Source organism: Zalophus californianus, chromosome 10 (assembly GCF_009762305.2).
Source record: "Zalophus californianus isolate mZalCal1 chromosome 10, mZalCal1.pri.v2, whole genome shotgun sequence".
NCBI lineage: Eukaryota > Metazoa > Chordata > Mammalia > Carnivora > Otariidae > Zalophus > Zalophus californianus.
This window is the reverse complement of record NC_045604.1, coordinates 56,848,664-56,863,155: the sequence shown is the minus strand read 5'-3', so window position 1 is coordinate 56,863,155 and position 14,492 is coordinate 56,848,664. Positions and strand designations below refer to the sequence as shown.

The 14,492-nt window shown below is 37.5% G+C and overlaps 2 protein-coding genes across 4 annotated transcripts in view; one reads left to right on the top strand and one right to left on the bottom strand.

Moving 5' to 3' along the window:
• Positions 1-2,968: 2,968 nt before the first annotated feature.
• On the bottom strand, positions 2,969-5,638 carry METTL18 (methyltransferase like 18). 2 transcript variants are annotated; one of them, XM_027610126.1, is made up of 2 exons: positions 5,503-5,638; positions 2,969-4,326 (listed from the first exon to the last, which is right to left on the bottom strand). In XM_027610126.1, the coding sequence occupies exon 2, from the start codon at positions 4,134-4,136 to the stop codon at positions 3,024-3,026; it is 1,113 nt and encodes a 370-aa protein (XP_027465927.1). In that variant the 5' UTR covers positions 4,137-4,326; positions 5,503-5,638; the 3' UTR covers positions 2,969-3,023. The 2 variants fall into 2 exon arrangements, with proteins under 2 accessions (XP_027465927.1, XP_027465928.1); XM_027610127.1 differs by lacking the exon at positions 5,503-5,638 and adding an exon at positions 5,371-5,466.
• The window catches only part of C10H1orf112 (chromosome 10 C1orf112 homolog), a 43,880-nt gene continuing 34,960 nt past the window's right edge, over positions 5,573-14,492 (top strand). For both annotated transcript variants that reach the window (XM_027610118.1, XM_027610117.1), the window contains exons 1-6: positions 5,573-5,813; positions 7,920-7,959; positions 9,728-9,816; positions 11,433-11,537; positions 12,018-12,158; positions 13,575-13,740. In XM_027610118.1, coding sequence (XP_027465919.1) covers positions 5,703-5,813; positions 7,920-7,959; positions 9,728-9,816; positions 11,433-11,537; positions 12,018-12,158; positions 13,575-13,740 — 652 coding nt within the window. In that variant the 5' untranslated portion in view covers positions 5,573-5,702. The remainder of the gene's footprint in view (positions 5,814-7,919; positions 7,960-9,727; positions 9,817-11,432; positions 11,538-12,017; positions 12,159-13,574; positions 13,741-14,492) is intronic.

The window sequence follows — 14,492 nt, the reverse complement described above, 5'->3', positions numbered from 1 at the left end:
TACCATTATTTTAGGTACCTCCAAGAAAGAAAAAAAAAATACTTCCAATTATGCTATAGTTGTAGAGAGGAAGGGAGATCCCAACTTCCGGTATGTCAAATGTGAACGTTTTCACACTAGAATTAAACCTTTCCTTTTTTTTTTTTTTTAAAGATTTTACTTATTTATTTGACAGAGAGAGAAACACAGCGAGAAAGGAACACAAGCAGGGGCAGAGGGAGAGGGAGAAGCAGGCTTCCCGTAGAGCAGGGAGCCCGATGCGGGGCTCGATCCCAGGACCCTGGGATCATGACCTGAGCCGAAGGCAGACGCTTAACAACTGAGCCACCCAGGTGCCCCTAGAATTAAACCTTTTCCTCTTCTCTTTCCTATTTAACTAGTAAGGAGTCTATCCTCCCCAGAATTTGAGATTTTCCTTTGCTATTCTTTTTCCCTAGGGTCTCCTACTTCCTTGGTTACAAGGGGTTAACCATAAGTACTATAAGTTTTTTTTTTTAACATTATTCAATAACAAAAAGAGAAAAAAGGAACAAACTATTGATGCATGCAATGACGTGGATGAATCCATAGATTATATTGACTGAAATAAAGCCAATCCCCAAAGGTGACATACTGTGCGGTTCTATTTGTATGACATTCTTTATTTTTCTTTAAAATTTTTTTATGTTAATCACCATACATTACATCATTAGTTTTTGATGTAGTGTTCCATGATGCATTGTTTGTGCATAACACCCAGTGCTCCATGCAGAACGTGCCCTCTTTAATACCCATCAGCAGGCTAACCCATCCCCCCACCCTCCTCCCCTCTAGAACCCTCAGTTTGTTTTTCAAAGTCCATCGTCTCTCATGGTTTGTCTCCCCCTCTGATATCCCCCCTTCATTCTTCCCCTCCTGCTATTTTCTTCTTTTTTTTATGTTTTAAAGATTTATTTTAGAGAGAGAGCAAGAGAGGAGAGAGTGGGGTGGGAGGGGTAGGGGGGAGAGGGAGAGAGAGTCTTAAGCAGACTCTGCATGGAGCGGAACCTGACAGAGGGCTTGATCTCACCACCTTGAGACCACAACCCTGAAATCATGACCTGAGATGAAACCAAGAGTTGGATGCTTAACTGACTGTGCCACCCAGGTGCCTGTATATGACATACTTTAAATGACAAATTATAGAGATGAACAGGTCAGTAGTTTCTGGGGGGTTAAGGAGAGGAAGCAACCAGAGAAGAAAGTGGGCGTAGCCAAAAAAAAAAAAAAAAGGACAACAGAAAGAACCTCTGTCGTGATGATACTTTTATATCTTGACAATATCAAGGTCAATTTTCTAGTTGTGATATTGTACGATAGTTTTGCAAGGTGTCAGCATTGGGAGAAAACAGGTGAAGTTTCTACAAAATCTCTTTGTATTATTTTTCACATACATTTCTTGCATATGAATTCATAGTTATCAAAATTAAAAAATCTAGGGGCATGTGGGTGGCTCAGTCCATTAAGCATCTGCCTTCAGCTCAGGACCTGATCTCAGTGTCCTGGGATGGAGCCCACATCGGGCTTTCTGCTCAGCAGGGGAGTCTGCTTCTCTCTCACTCTCCCTCTCTCTCAAATAAATAAAATCTTTTTTAAAAAATTAAAAAGTTTAATTTTCAAAATCTGGCTTCAACACGGCGATACAGAGATCCAAAGGCCTAATTCTAAGTTCAATATATTTCAACACTTGGTGTTTGTGCCTTTTAAGGTTGTAAAAGATACTTTGCAAGTGCATGGGTGCCCACAGAGTGGTTACCATGAAAAAGACAAGAGGTAACAAATGTTGGTACCTGTGTGTCGGTGAGGGTTTGTTAGGGATCCTATTCAATCTGCAGATCAGTGTGGGGAATTAACCATACTAAGTCTCCCAACCCCTGAACACAGTGTCTTTTCGCTTAAGTTAGAGCTTGTGTAATTTCCTTAAAAGCTGTTTCATTTCTGTAAGGTCACTAGTAATACCCCCTTTCATTACTGATTTTAATAATCTGAGACTTCTTTTTCTTGATCAGTCTAGCTGAGGATTTGGCAAGTGTGTTGATCTTTTCAAAGACCCCACTTTTGGTTTTGTTGAGTTTTTTCTATTGTTCTTCTATTCTTTATTTCATGATCTCTGCTTTAATCTTTATTTCCTTCTTTCTGCCTCTGTTGGGTTTAGTTTGCTCGTCTTTTTCTGGTGTCTTAAGGTGAAAATTTAGGTTATCAATTGGTGATTTTTTTTATTGGATTTTCTGTATCTTTTATACTATCATGATTCCCCTTTATTTCTCCCATCTCAGTATGAATTCAATTGCTCAGAATTCTTATTCTTATATGAGATAAATGAATATAAAAATAAAACAAAAAGCTTCTTCCTAGGTACCTAAGGTCTTCAGTCTAGTATTTAGGTTCGTACCATTTAGTGATGCATATGTATGCCCTTAGAATTAATGGCATGGTCATCTGACCAGGCACTTCATAAAAACAGAAGACTGGGAAGAAATTCAAACTTGAAATCAAGAAGTGTCGGGGTGCCTGGGTGGCTCAGTCAGTTAAGTGTCTGCCTTCGGCTCAGGTCATGATCCCAGGGTCCTCGGATGCGCCCCACCATTGGGCTTCCTGCTGAGCAGGGAGCCTGCTTCTCCCTCTCCCTCTGCCACTCCCCAAATAAATAAATATATAAATAAATCAAATCTTAAAAAAAAATCTAAAAAATAGAAAGTGTCAAGTTTCCCTGAGAAAAAAATTATGTAATATCAAAGATGGTAGAAAGGCCAAATAGAATAAAGGTAGAGAGCAGAAAATGTTCCCACAAAATAATCTCCCAGATCTCATCAAGTGCTCAGAACACTCTTTATCTAGTCTCCTCTAGCAAGTACATGTTATTAATATAGCTGGGATATTATTTGGATATAAACAAACAAACATCATAATTAAAAAAATAATAGCAAAGCAGAAATCAAACATTCAAAAGTTTTTGGTTATTCTTTTTATTTCACTTAGGAACCACTCAGTGGACAATAACTCAGTTACTTAAAAGCCATTTCAATTAGGAATCTCTTTAGTCCTTCATCAATTATTTCGAGTGTTCTAGTCTCAAATACATTCCTTTCTTCCACAAACTTTTGAAAGAGATGAATACCTCCACCTACACCAAAATAATGTGCTTTGCTGGCTAAGAGCACCAGTCCATTCTTATCTAACAATTTAAGGAATGTCTGGTGCAAAGTACCGTAATAATCTGGATTGTAAATGGTTTCTGAGGTGAGAATGAGATCATATTTTTCAAAGAATTTTTCACTACTTAGTACAAGTTTACAAAACTCAGACCACTCCCCTGAAAAGAACCGGCATTTACATAATTCTTGTGTTATTTTTGATTTCCTGCATCTTTTCACATCGGGTTCATTTATGTCATTTCCTTCATCTTCCAAAGTTGAGTTAGCCACTACATTAGGTAAGGTTACTTCATCAATCACCATACTGTTATAATCTTGAAAATGAATTTCTTTGGCCCCTCCCTTGAATGCAACTATACCCAGCAACCCTGATCCACAGCCAAGATCCAACACTTTTTTCCCAACAAATTTCACATTGGCCTTTGTGAAATAAGCCAGCAAATCAAAGGTACATTCCCAGATTTTTAAGCCTCCTTCATAAACACCTGTAATCAGATCAGAGTGAGAAGAAATGCTTTGTGAAACTATATTTTCTCCAGGGAAGTTCTCTTTCAACAAGATGGTTTTCACTATTGATACATTAACATGTTGGGGACCTGGTAATGTCTCTACGACTTTGTTTTCTAACACTTTCTTTAAATCTTTAGGCATAGGATGCTCTTTGGCAACACTCGTGCAGGGATGTTTTTCATGTGGCTCCAAGTTACTTGAGCCGTTTGCTGTACTGAGTGAGCGGTTGGTGTCTTGAGAGGCAGCTGCATTTCCCACTGGCTTATGTTCCAACAAATGATCCTGAGGCCAGTCAAACTGTTCTGTAGAATATTTTCTGTCCCTGTGTTTACCTTTTTTACTTTCTGAGACTAAAGAGCCTTTGGAGGAATCTAGGGCCAAAGCTCCATCTCCAAGGGGTGTTGATTCATTTTCCAGATGGTTTTCTATAGTAAAATTAAATTGAAAAGTCATCCTCTCATTAAAGGCAGACAATCCTTAAATTCAAAGGAAGGTTCTTCAATTTCTGTATAGAACTAATGACACACACATAACCTGCTTCAATTATTCAGTTAGTTTTGTTGAGGATTAATTTTTCTTTACAATATTTAGAGATGTTTCCAAATGACTTTTTAGAGGTCTTCGCTCTTCTTTCAAATTAGCTCTGGAGAAAAAAAAGAAAATTGTTATTAAAAAGTAAAATGAGGGGCACCTGGCTGGTTCAGTTGGTACAGCATGTGACTCTTGATCTTGGGGTTCCGAGTTCAAGCCCCACATTGAGCATAGAGCTTACTTAAAAATAAATAAACAAATGAAATAAAAGTTTTTTAAAAAAGGCAAAATGATATATTTCACTAAAATGTAACATTAAATAGCACCCCTTCCCCCCACCGCTATACAGCTGCTTTTTCTGTAAAAGCTGTGAAGGGAGAGGGATAGAAAGAGAAACACATAACACACACCCTTCGGGGTTCAAGAAATGGAGAAGAGAATAAACTGTAAAAACAAACAAAAGGACAACAGAACAACTCGAAAAAACATAAAAGTCCAAAATTGCCAGGCATAAAAGACAAGCCTGACTTAAGTCTTTCACCTATCATGATCTTGCCCAAACATACCTACCTCCTAAAACTGCCAGAATCTCTTCACTTCAGTCTGTTACTGTTTCAAGTAACAGGCCTTCAAGACTTTATTTTGGTAAATGACAACCCCTTTAAAAACAAGCACGGGTATGGTGTGCGTAATTCATCCAAATGACCTTAGCTACAAACATTTAGCAAAGACCAGCAGCCCCAAGGGTATGGGAATAGGAGCATTTTGGAGTAATTAGTAAAGATTAATTTGGTTTTAGAGAAACAAAATAAGGGCACTGACTAATCCCCTGGAGTCCCCTAGAAAGTAGAAGCAACTTTACCAAACTTTACCAAAACTCTTCACAGTATTTATCGTGTTAGATAACTTTATATATTTATTTCCTTCAATTTGCACAACTCTGGCAGGCAGGGTCTTTATTTCCATTACACGAGACGTACAAAGTCGGGTCGCACAGTGAAGTGGGTAGAAAGGTGCCTGTTTCTATCTACCCAACCGCGCCCTGGGCCTTGGAATCATTTCTGGCTGCAAGTCCCAGGTCAACCGTGACCCCAGATGCTCAATCTCAAAGCCCCATGGAACAGACGGTAGCAAATCTGGGGTCTTCCGCCTTCACCTCCTCTAAGCGCCTCACTGCAACCGTTTCCAGCCATCCAGACCTGAGAATGCTCGCAGCCCGGGAAGGTCCCAGCGCCCGGCGCTGAGAAACCCCACGCCACGCCGGACCCTCGGAATGAAAAGCGCGCACCTGTGAGTCGAGTCCTCCGCGGGCCAGACAAGCCCGGCTCCCTTCCCAGACGCGCGCGGCTCGAGCTCACGAGGAACGCAGTCCGCTTCCTCTCTATGGTACTGGTGCCGGCCGAGAGCTCGCAAGGCCTGCCGGGAGGGCGGGAGTTTCCGGTCTTGGCGGTGGCGGGACTGGTTTGAAGCTGTGCTGGTTGGCGAAACATGTCTCAGGAACGCGCGGCCCCGGCGAGCGCTGTTCCTCTGGAAGAATTAAGCAGCTGGCCGGAGGAGCTGTGCCGCCGGGAACTGCCGTCTGTCTTGCCTCGGCTCCTTATATCCTTCATTGTCACCTCCCCCCACTGAGGGCTGTGGGGCAGGTCTCCCAACTTTTCTCCGGTCTCGTCACACTCGCCGCCCGGCCGTGTAGTGTTGCTGAGGCCTGAACCCTCTCCTTGCCTCGCTGATGGGCGAGATGAGTAAGCGAGGGAGACGAGGGCGAGCGGGGACCATGGCTGCCCAGACCGAAGGCATGCTTCCCTTTGGCACTGGAAGGGTTCGCGCTGGTGTTCCGCCCTGATTTTGGCAGTGGATGTGGCGTTTTCTTCCATTCCTTTGTGCCTTTTAAGTTTTTCTGTACTCGTCACGTGCAATTAAGTGTAAATACCTTTGTTTGGGACAGCGGGGGAGGCAAGCACTCAGACCTGATCTGTGAGGTGAGCTCTGACTCCTAATAGCTGGATGAGGTAAAGAGATAACGCTCTGAGCTCTTACCTCTAGGACGGATGGTGAATATGGATACCTTTCTCAGTATTACGGGAATTAAAGGACGTAGATCTGCCATGGTGCCAAGTATGTAAAAGATGTCCAGTAAATAAAAATGTTCTTCCTCTTCTCGGACCTCTTTCCTTTGTTGTTGGTTACAAGGAGTTGCTTCCTTTTGTAATTGGCTTTCACCTGCTGAGTTTGAGTTACTTAATGCCTCCGTTGTCCAAGTGCATACTATTTTTCTTGTAAATGTGCCTGGAACCCAGTCCTCCCATGTTAAAAAGTAATTTTTTCTTTAACATTTTTGAGGTCGCCTTCAACATAAAGCTACACTTAAAAAAATGACCTTCACTTTAGAGAGTCTCAAATAATTTTTTACATCTAAAGGCAAATATACATATTACCGTTATGTAGAAGTTACGTGCTTAGGCATTGGCAAAAGCCCACTTAGGTTCCAAAGGCTTTTCTTAGTCATTGTGCAGATTCGGAATGGTTTTCCTCAAGGATTTTGATTTGGAAAACACATAGCCATCCTTACTCCAAAACCTTTACTGGGGACATAGTACATACCAGGCAGGGTGTTAGCCTTTGGGGGAACAAAGATAAGGAACATGGTTCCTCTTTTCCCCCCTCAAGCTTATGGGGAACTTCAGTAATTGAAAGTCAACATTCCCACTTGGTTTTGCATCTCAGACTTAACATTCAAAAGAAACTAAAGCTGTTCTCCCAGTTTTCAACACTTTTCAACAGATAAGTTTTTAATAAATTATAGTCACATCACCCAAACATTACTTTTATGTTTTGCCTTTTACATACTCTTTTCCAGTCTTTACCTGCATGTCTACATAATCATAAATTAGGTTTAATTTTGGAAGGGGCTAGAATTTTTTTGACCTTTGTTGAAATTTTTCTGTAAGACAAATTCAACCCTATTGAACTAAAGAAAATGAGTTAATGACTATACCTCATTTTGATTGCTGCTGTAAAATTAATATATGCAAAGTAAGATGTCAGAAGAAGAATCAATTCTTGTATTACTGTGATGGAGTTATATAGTTTGTTCACTTTCCTTGCTGACACATTCTTTAATACTTATTTTACAATAAGAAATTTCTAACAATTCTTGGTGGTATACAAGTATACAATTTATAATGTGATTACTGCTAACTTTTGTAAGGACGTAGGATAATTTATTGTCACATTTATAAGTGTCTGCTATGTGCAGAAGAATTTCAGTCTGCTAAGCTTCATAAGAGGCACACAAGTAATGTGAAAAGAAGATAGAAAGTGTTGAGGGACTTAATACAGGTGCAAATAGAATACTGGAGAGGTTTGAAGGAGGAAGAAATGTCTTTCCTGTTTTAGAAACCAGAAATCCATGGATTATTATAGTACTGTTCCTCTGTCAAAAGAATGTCAACTACACATAGTTTGAAAAGACAATTTTATCCCTGCTCAATTTTGAAAGTGTTTCCTTGGAGTATTTTCATTATATTATAGTTTGTTTACCTAAGAACATTAAATTTTTAAAAGTAAAATTAAGCCAGTAATTTGAGTTTAATTTCAATTTCTTACTGATCATTGCCTAAACTTCAAGAAGGCTGCTTTTTAGATTTATTCTTAGCAGTGAATATCCTATTACTGTAATATTGGTATCTTCCTTAATTTTTTTACTCTATGTATCAGCATTCTGACAACTGGATTGAGCATATTCGTAAGTAAAATTATCTTAATTGTTTGATTTACTTTGATGTCATGAAGGTCTGAGTCCTACATATATCGATACAGTTTCATATTCCCTTCAAGTGTATTCTAGTAGTGTTACAGACTGTAAATTTCAGTTACTTAAAATTACCAAATTCCTTCAAGTAGTCGTACTTAAAGTTTTAAATTCTATTTTGGATGGATACGAGAACTATTGATAATGTCCATATAAGCGCATTGAAATTTTAAATGTTTGTTGTTAAACTGGTTAGACTCATATAAAACATAATTTGCAGTCTGCTTTCAGGTTGACTTTATCATCTTCTCTCTGTTCTTTAATCTTATTTGGCTTATTTATTTACCTATTTAGTTAGGAGAAGAGATGGATTAAAGACTAGACTACACAATTTACTCATTTTGAGTTACCTTATTCTATTTACATTTCACTTGATTGTGGATATTTATAATTTTCAATCTATGTTGCCTGTTGGGTCTAATTTTTTTAAGTAATAATTTTTTTTATCCTGAGTATATATATTTCTACAGTGAATATTTATACATATTCACTGTAGAAAATTTGAAACGTGCAGAAAATCAGAAAAGATAATGAAACATCCATTAATCTGAAATGGTTAAGATTTTGGTATAGAACATTCTCATCTTGATTCTATACATTCTTGCCAGGCTATTATTCTTTGTATATACATGTTTATATATATTAAGATTGGGATTATACTATTTTGGAAGCTTGGTCATTTAACCTTAAAGTATTGGAAATATTTTTTCATGGTTTTAAATGCTCTTGAATAATAATTTTAATGAAAGCAAATCCTATTCAGTAGATGTACCCACATCCTTTAAGTGGTCCTCAAAGGCTAGACATACAGATTTTTTTGTTTTTATTTTCTTGTTATTATTTCAGATACTTAATAGCTTCTCTACGTAGGGGTGCCTGGGTGGCTCAGGTTAAGTGTCTGCCTTTGGCTCAGGTCACGATCTCAGGGTCCTGGGATCGAGTCCTGTGTTGGGCTCCCTGCTCAGCAGGGAGTCTGCTTCCCCCTTTTCCTCTCCCTCTCCTCCCCTCCTGTGTGTGTGTGTGTGTGTGTGTGTGTGTGTGTGTGTGTGTGTGTGTGTGTGTGTGTGTGTGTGTGCGCGCGCGCGCGCATGCGCGCGCCCATCTCAAATAAATTTTTATTTATTTATTTATTTATTTATTTTAAAGATTTTATTTATTTTTTTGACAGAGAGACACAGTGAGAGAGGGAACACAAGCAGGGGGAGTGGGAGAGGGAGAAACAGGCTTTTCCGCAGAGCAGAGAGCCCGATGTGGGGCTCGATCCCAGGACCCTGGGATCATGACCTGAGCCGAAGGCAGACGCTTAACGACTGAGCCCCCCAGGCGCCCCTCAAATAAATAAATTTTTAAAAATATTTTTATTTATTTAATTGTCAGAGTGCACAAGCAGGGGGAGTGGCAGGCAGAGGGAGAAGCAGGCTCCCTGCTGAGCAAGGAGCCCATGTGGGACTTGATCTCAGAACCCTAGGATCATGACCTGAGCTGAAGGCAGCCGCTTAACCAACTGTGCCACCCAGGTGTCCCAGTAAAATCTTTTAATAATAAACATAGTTTTTCTACATAGAAAATGGCATTTTGAAATTGTACAAAGCTTCAGATTGGTAGTACTTACATATTCTTGCATTTGGGGAAGGGGCAGTGATCTTTGTTGGCTGACATGACTTAATATTCTTATAAAATATGTTTCTATTTTGCTTTATAGAAATTCTGAAAATTATTGTGGAAATGTTTTTACCTCATATGAACCACCTGACGCTGGAAGAGACTTTCTTCTCACAAGTGCTGCCAAAGGTATTGTCCTATTATCATCTTAATCAGTCTACATGTTATAAAGGCTGTTTAAATCTAGCCTCAGTTTTAGATCATTTATTAACTGTGGCTCTTTTTTTCCTAATGTATCAGACATATTTGAAATACAAATAATTTAGTAAGAAATAGATCTCATGTGAGAACATGATGGTGTTAGTGTGATCATTAGGTGGTTAAAAACTATTATAATTTTAAGTAATATAGATCCTTTACTAATTGAATTTACATTATTTGTAGCTAATTTTAAGTACTGTATTTTAAAGCAATTCAATGAATATCTGGGATGAGTGATGAAGTTAGCTAAGATCTTCTCTGTAGAGTTTATTAATAATTGTTAAATTTCATTGTTTAGAAAAATTGAGCCAATTTTTTAAAAAGATTTATTTATTTATTTTAGAGAGAGAGTGTGTGCAGGAGCGAGTGTGGGGGAGGGGCACAGGGAGAGGGGGAGAGAGAATCCCAAGCAGACTCCCTGCTGAGTGCAGAGACCTACACAGTGCTTGATCTCACAACCGTGAGACCATGACCTGAGCCAAAACCAAGAGCTGGAGACACCTAGGCGCCCCTGGAGCCAAATTTTATTAAAGAAGGCTTAGAATAAAAAAAAGGCTGGAATGTTGGTAAAATCAAATAACCAAGAGAAAACATTAAGTTCACCAACTACATTATCTTTTACTCTACCTAGTTCCTATTACCTTTTAGATATATATGGTATACTTTTTCTCTGAAAAGCACAGGCATTTTTTTTTTAATTGAAGGAATTAAAGGTATTTTGTGCAAAAAATGAAACTTTTTTTAATGATTTTTAAGTTTAGCTTTGAAGCAGATAATCATCAAAATTCCTGTTACTCATATTCATTTGATTGTTCTCTATCTAAAAGTTTCTTAGAATTTGTTCTTGACCACCAGAAAAAGATCCAGCTGTTATATAGATTAAAATAAGGATGCTGAGGATTAGCTTGCCTTTGGGAAACAATATCCTCTTTAATTACATTGTGTTGTTATTTTTGCAGTGTTTAGGCCATTTAAATTGTTTAGAAAAATCTGAGTATTTAGATCTTAGGGTAGCTAACTTCACAGACAAAAAAAACTTAGTTCTAAGGTCACATACAGTACCTCTAACCCAGGAATGGTATTTTGAGTTGATCAGAAAGGCGAACTGTTTAGAACGCAAGTAAATAGGTAATTCAGCATTACCCCCAGAAAATACCCTTATAAATATCCATATGAATATTGATTGGTTAAGTCCACCAACTTTTATTGTGTAGAGTAGCACTTAACCTTTGTTACAGCACCAAAAAATTAACTTCGAGTGATTTTATTTTATTTTATTTTATTTTATTAAATAGAGTCAAACCACAGAAATGGAAAAGAAATCAATTTCAACCTGAAGCTTTTAAAAGATTGTGTTATATGACTACTTCATATATATAAAAACATATATATTGTTTACTTTAGTACGTGCAGTTTTTAAGCTAGATAATATCCCATGGCTATTACTAGCAGAAAATTGTCTGATTTTTTTTTTCTTTAAAGATATGTCTTCCCTTTCTAGTGTTTTCTGTTACTCCTCTTTATAACATGCTTACTTTTCACAGACAGTGAAATTATTTGATGACATGATGTACGAGTTAACCAGTCAAGCCAGAGGACTATCAAGCCATAATTTAGAAATCCAGACCACTCTAAGGAATATTTTGCAAGTATGTCAAATTTATTAGAAAGGGTATAGGGGAAGAGCTTAAACAGTGTAAGAATTTTTATACTGATATTAATTAGCTATATATCCTTTATATAGTGGCCCAATGCTGGAATTAAATTTATAGAATTAAATAAATGAATGCAAAAAAATAAATTTTGTATTTTTTTATGCTGAGTAAACACCAAACTTATATAAGACAAGTGATCAGGGTATCTTGCCCTACCTATAATTTCAAAGCTTATACTTAGAACACCTGCCATATGCTTTGATGTGTGGGTTAGGATTCTGAGTTTTTTTTTTAAACCAAATGGCTAGCCAGTTGTTCTAATATTTGTAGTTCTGATAGACAGAAGTTCAATGAAGAAGGAATAGAGTGTCCATTTTGTTCACTCCTGTATCCCTAGTACCTGGCATGTCTGATACCTTTCTATGTTTGTGAACAAAAACATACTGTGAATGAAACTTCTCTCCTTATTTCCAGACAATGGTTCAGCTCTTAGCAGCTCTTACAGGATGTGTTCAGCATGTCTGTGTCACACAGGAATCCATCATTCTAGAAAACATTCATAGTCTTCCCTCCTCAGTCCTACATGTAATCAAAAGTACATTTGTACATTGTAAGGTAAGTAATCAGTCTAAGTATACTTTAAATGGCCTGAAATCCACAGGCAAAAAGGCTGAGGAAAATAGTGTTTGCATGTAAGATTTTACATATTAGCCTGTATTACTGGAGTAAAGTAGAACAAAGAACCATGTACAGGCATACTTTGGTGGTTTTTTTTGTTTGTTTTTAAATATTTTATTTATTTGACAGAGAGAGACACAGCAAGAGAGAGAATAGGAGCAGAGGGAGTGGGAGAGGGAGAAGCAGGCTTCCTGCTGAGCAGGGAGCCCAATGCGGGGCTCGATCCCAGGACCCTGGGGAGGGTCGTTAAGGTGCTTAATGTTAGGTTAACGACTGAGCCACCCAGGCGCCCCCAGGCATACTTTGTTTTATTGCACTTTGCAGATATTGTGTTTTTTTTACAAATTGTAGGCTTGTGGCAACCCTGTGTCCATCAAGTCTGCTGGTGCCATTTTTCTAACATTTGCTTGTTTGTGTTTCTTTGTCACAGTCTTGTAATTTTGTCAATATTTCAAACATTTTCATTATTTGTTATAGTGATGTGTGGATCAGTGATTGTGATTTGCTGAAAGCTCAGATGATGGTTAGCATTTTTTAGCAATAAATATTTTTTGTTAAGGTATATACTTTTTTTTTCCAACATAATGCTGTTGCACACTTAATAGACTACAGTGTAATATAAACGTAACTTTTATATGCACTGGGAAACCAAAAACTTTAACTCGTTTTATTGCAGTAGTCTGGAATTGAACCTGTGATATTTCTGAGGTGTGCCTGTATATAAATATTTGTTTCAAAATAAGTGGTTGTAAGGAACTGATTAAAAATGGGCTTTTGCGGTTTTGTTTTTGTTGTTTTGTTGTTTTTCTTTTCTATAAAGAAAGAAGAGATAGGGATTTGTGAGTCACAGGAATCCTGAAATTGTTCTGTCATGATATTGGTGGATCAGATGAATTCCTTAATGATTAGGTGCCTATAAAAGGACACAGCCCTTTTGTAGTCCATCTCTACATTCCTGAGGCAGCTTTACGCCATAAAAGCTGGCCTAGGATTTGTGGGTCGGAGGCAGTTTTGGTACTGGTATTCATTGGGTGAATAAAATCACTGGTTTAACTAATGCTTCTCTTTGGTGATAGGGTGCTAAAAGTCATGTACCTCACCAAACCTTATGTATCTCCCTTTTAGTTCTATATTTGCAAGGTCTCAGAAATCAGAGATCATGCTTTATACATGCCTGCGTCTCTTGAAGTACACTATATATAACGAATGGTCACTAAACATTTGTTTAATGAGTAAATATGTGATTCAGTAGAAAGCACTGAAGTTACGAGCTTTGATGGAATGAGTTAAAGTAAATTTGTCTCTTGATCTTTTTTATGATTTGCTATTTCTCTCATTTTTATTTGTGATCAGGATAGTGAATCTGTCTATTCTGGACATTTACACCTAGTTTCAGACCTTCTCCAGGCTCTTTTCAAGGAGGCCTATTCTCTTCAAAAGCAGCTAATGGAACTACTGGATATGGTTTGCATGGACCCTTTAGTAGATGAAAATGATGATATTTTGAATATGGTAATAGGTAAGTGAGAAAACTTCCTACTTAGTATGTGACATATGTTTACTAAACTGTATATCCATTAAATTATTGAACCCAACATTGTTTCTAATGCTTTGTGGTATTTTACTCATTATGTATAAAAAAATTTAAATCCTACCTGATAAATTTTTAATCTTCTAAATTTTAGAATTTATAAAATTGATATGTGATGCCTTAACATAGATTTGTATATTCAGTTAAAGTTCACCATACATGATTTTTCCACAGTGATTAACAAAAAAAGTCATGCAACTTTATACCTTCTAAAGTAGTCCAGATACTGAGGCAGTAGCTTTCAGAGTTTTTAAACCATAATTCAGTAAGAAATGAAGTTTGCATTTCTTTCTAGAGCACATATAGTTGCATATGTATGTGTATGTTCATGAACGTGTATTTACTATGTAATATATACATTTATTTATTATATGTAAAATAATACCTATTTTATATGTAATGTACTCCATTATATTCTGTTTCATTTTTAAAGAATTGCTGATTGCTACTTCATAATTTTATCACTCACAATGCATTATAACCCAGAGTTTGAAAAACAGTAATGTATAAGGACAAAAATTTCATTTATAGCTTCTGTATAAAGAGGTAAGTTTGTTTTGTGCAGTGTATCAGGTACCTGTTGCTCTGTAAAAAACTACCCCAAAATCTATTAGGTTAAAACACCTACTGCTTTATTTATTCATGATTCTGTTGAGTCAGCAGTTTAGGCTGGGCTCAGC

What these genes read in the sequence shown, in the direction of transcription:
- METTL18 (XM_027610126.1), bottom strand. Translation starts at nt 4,136, where the DNA reads ATGACTTTTCAATTTAATTTTACTATAGAAAACCATCTGGAAAATGAA.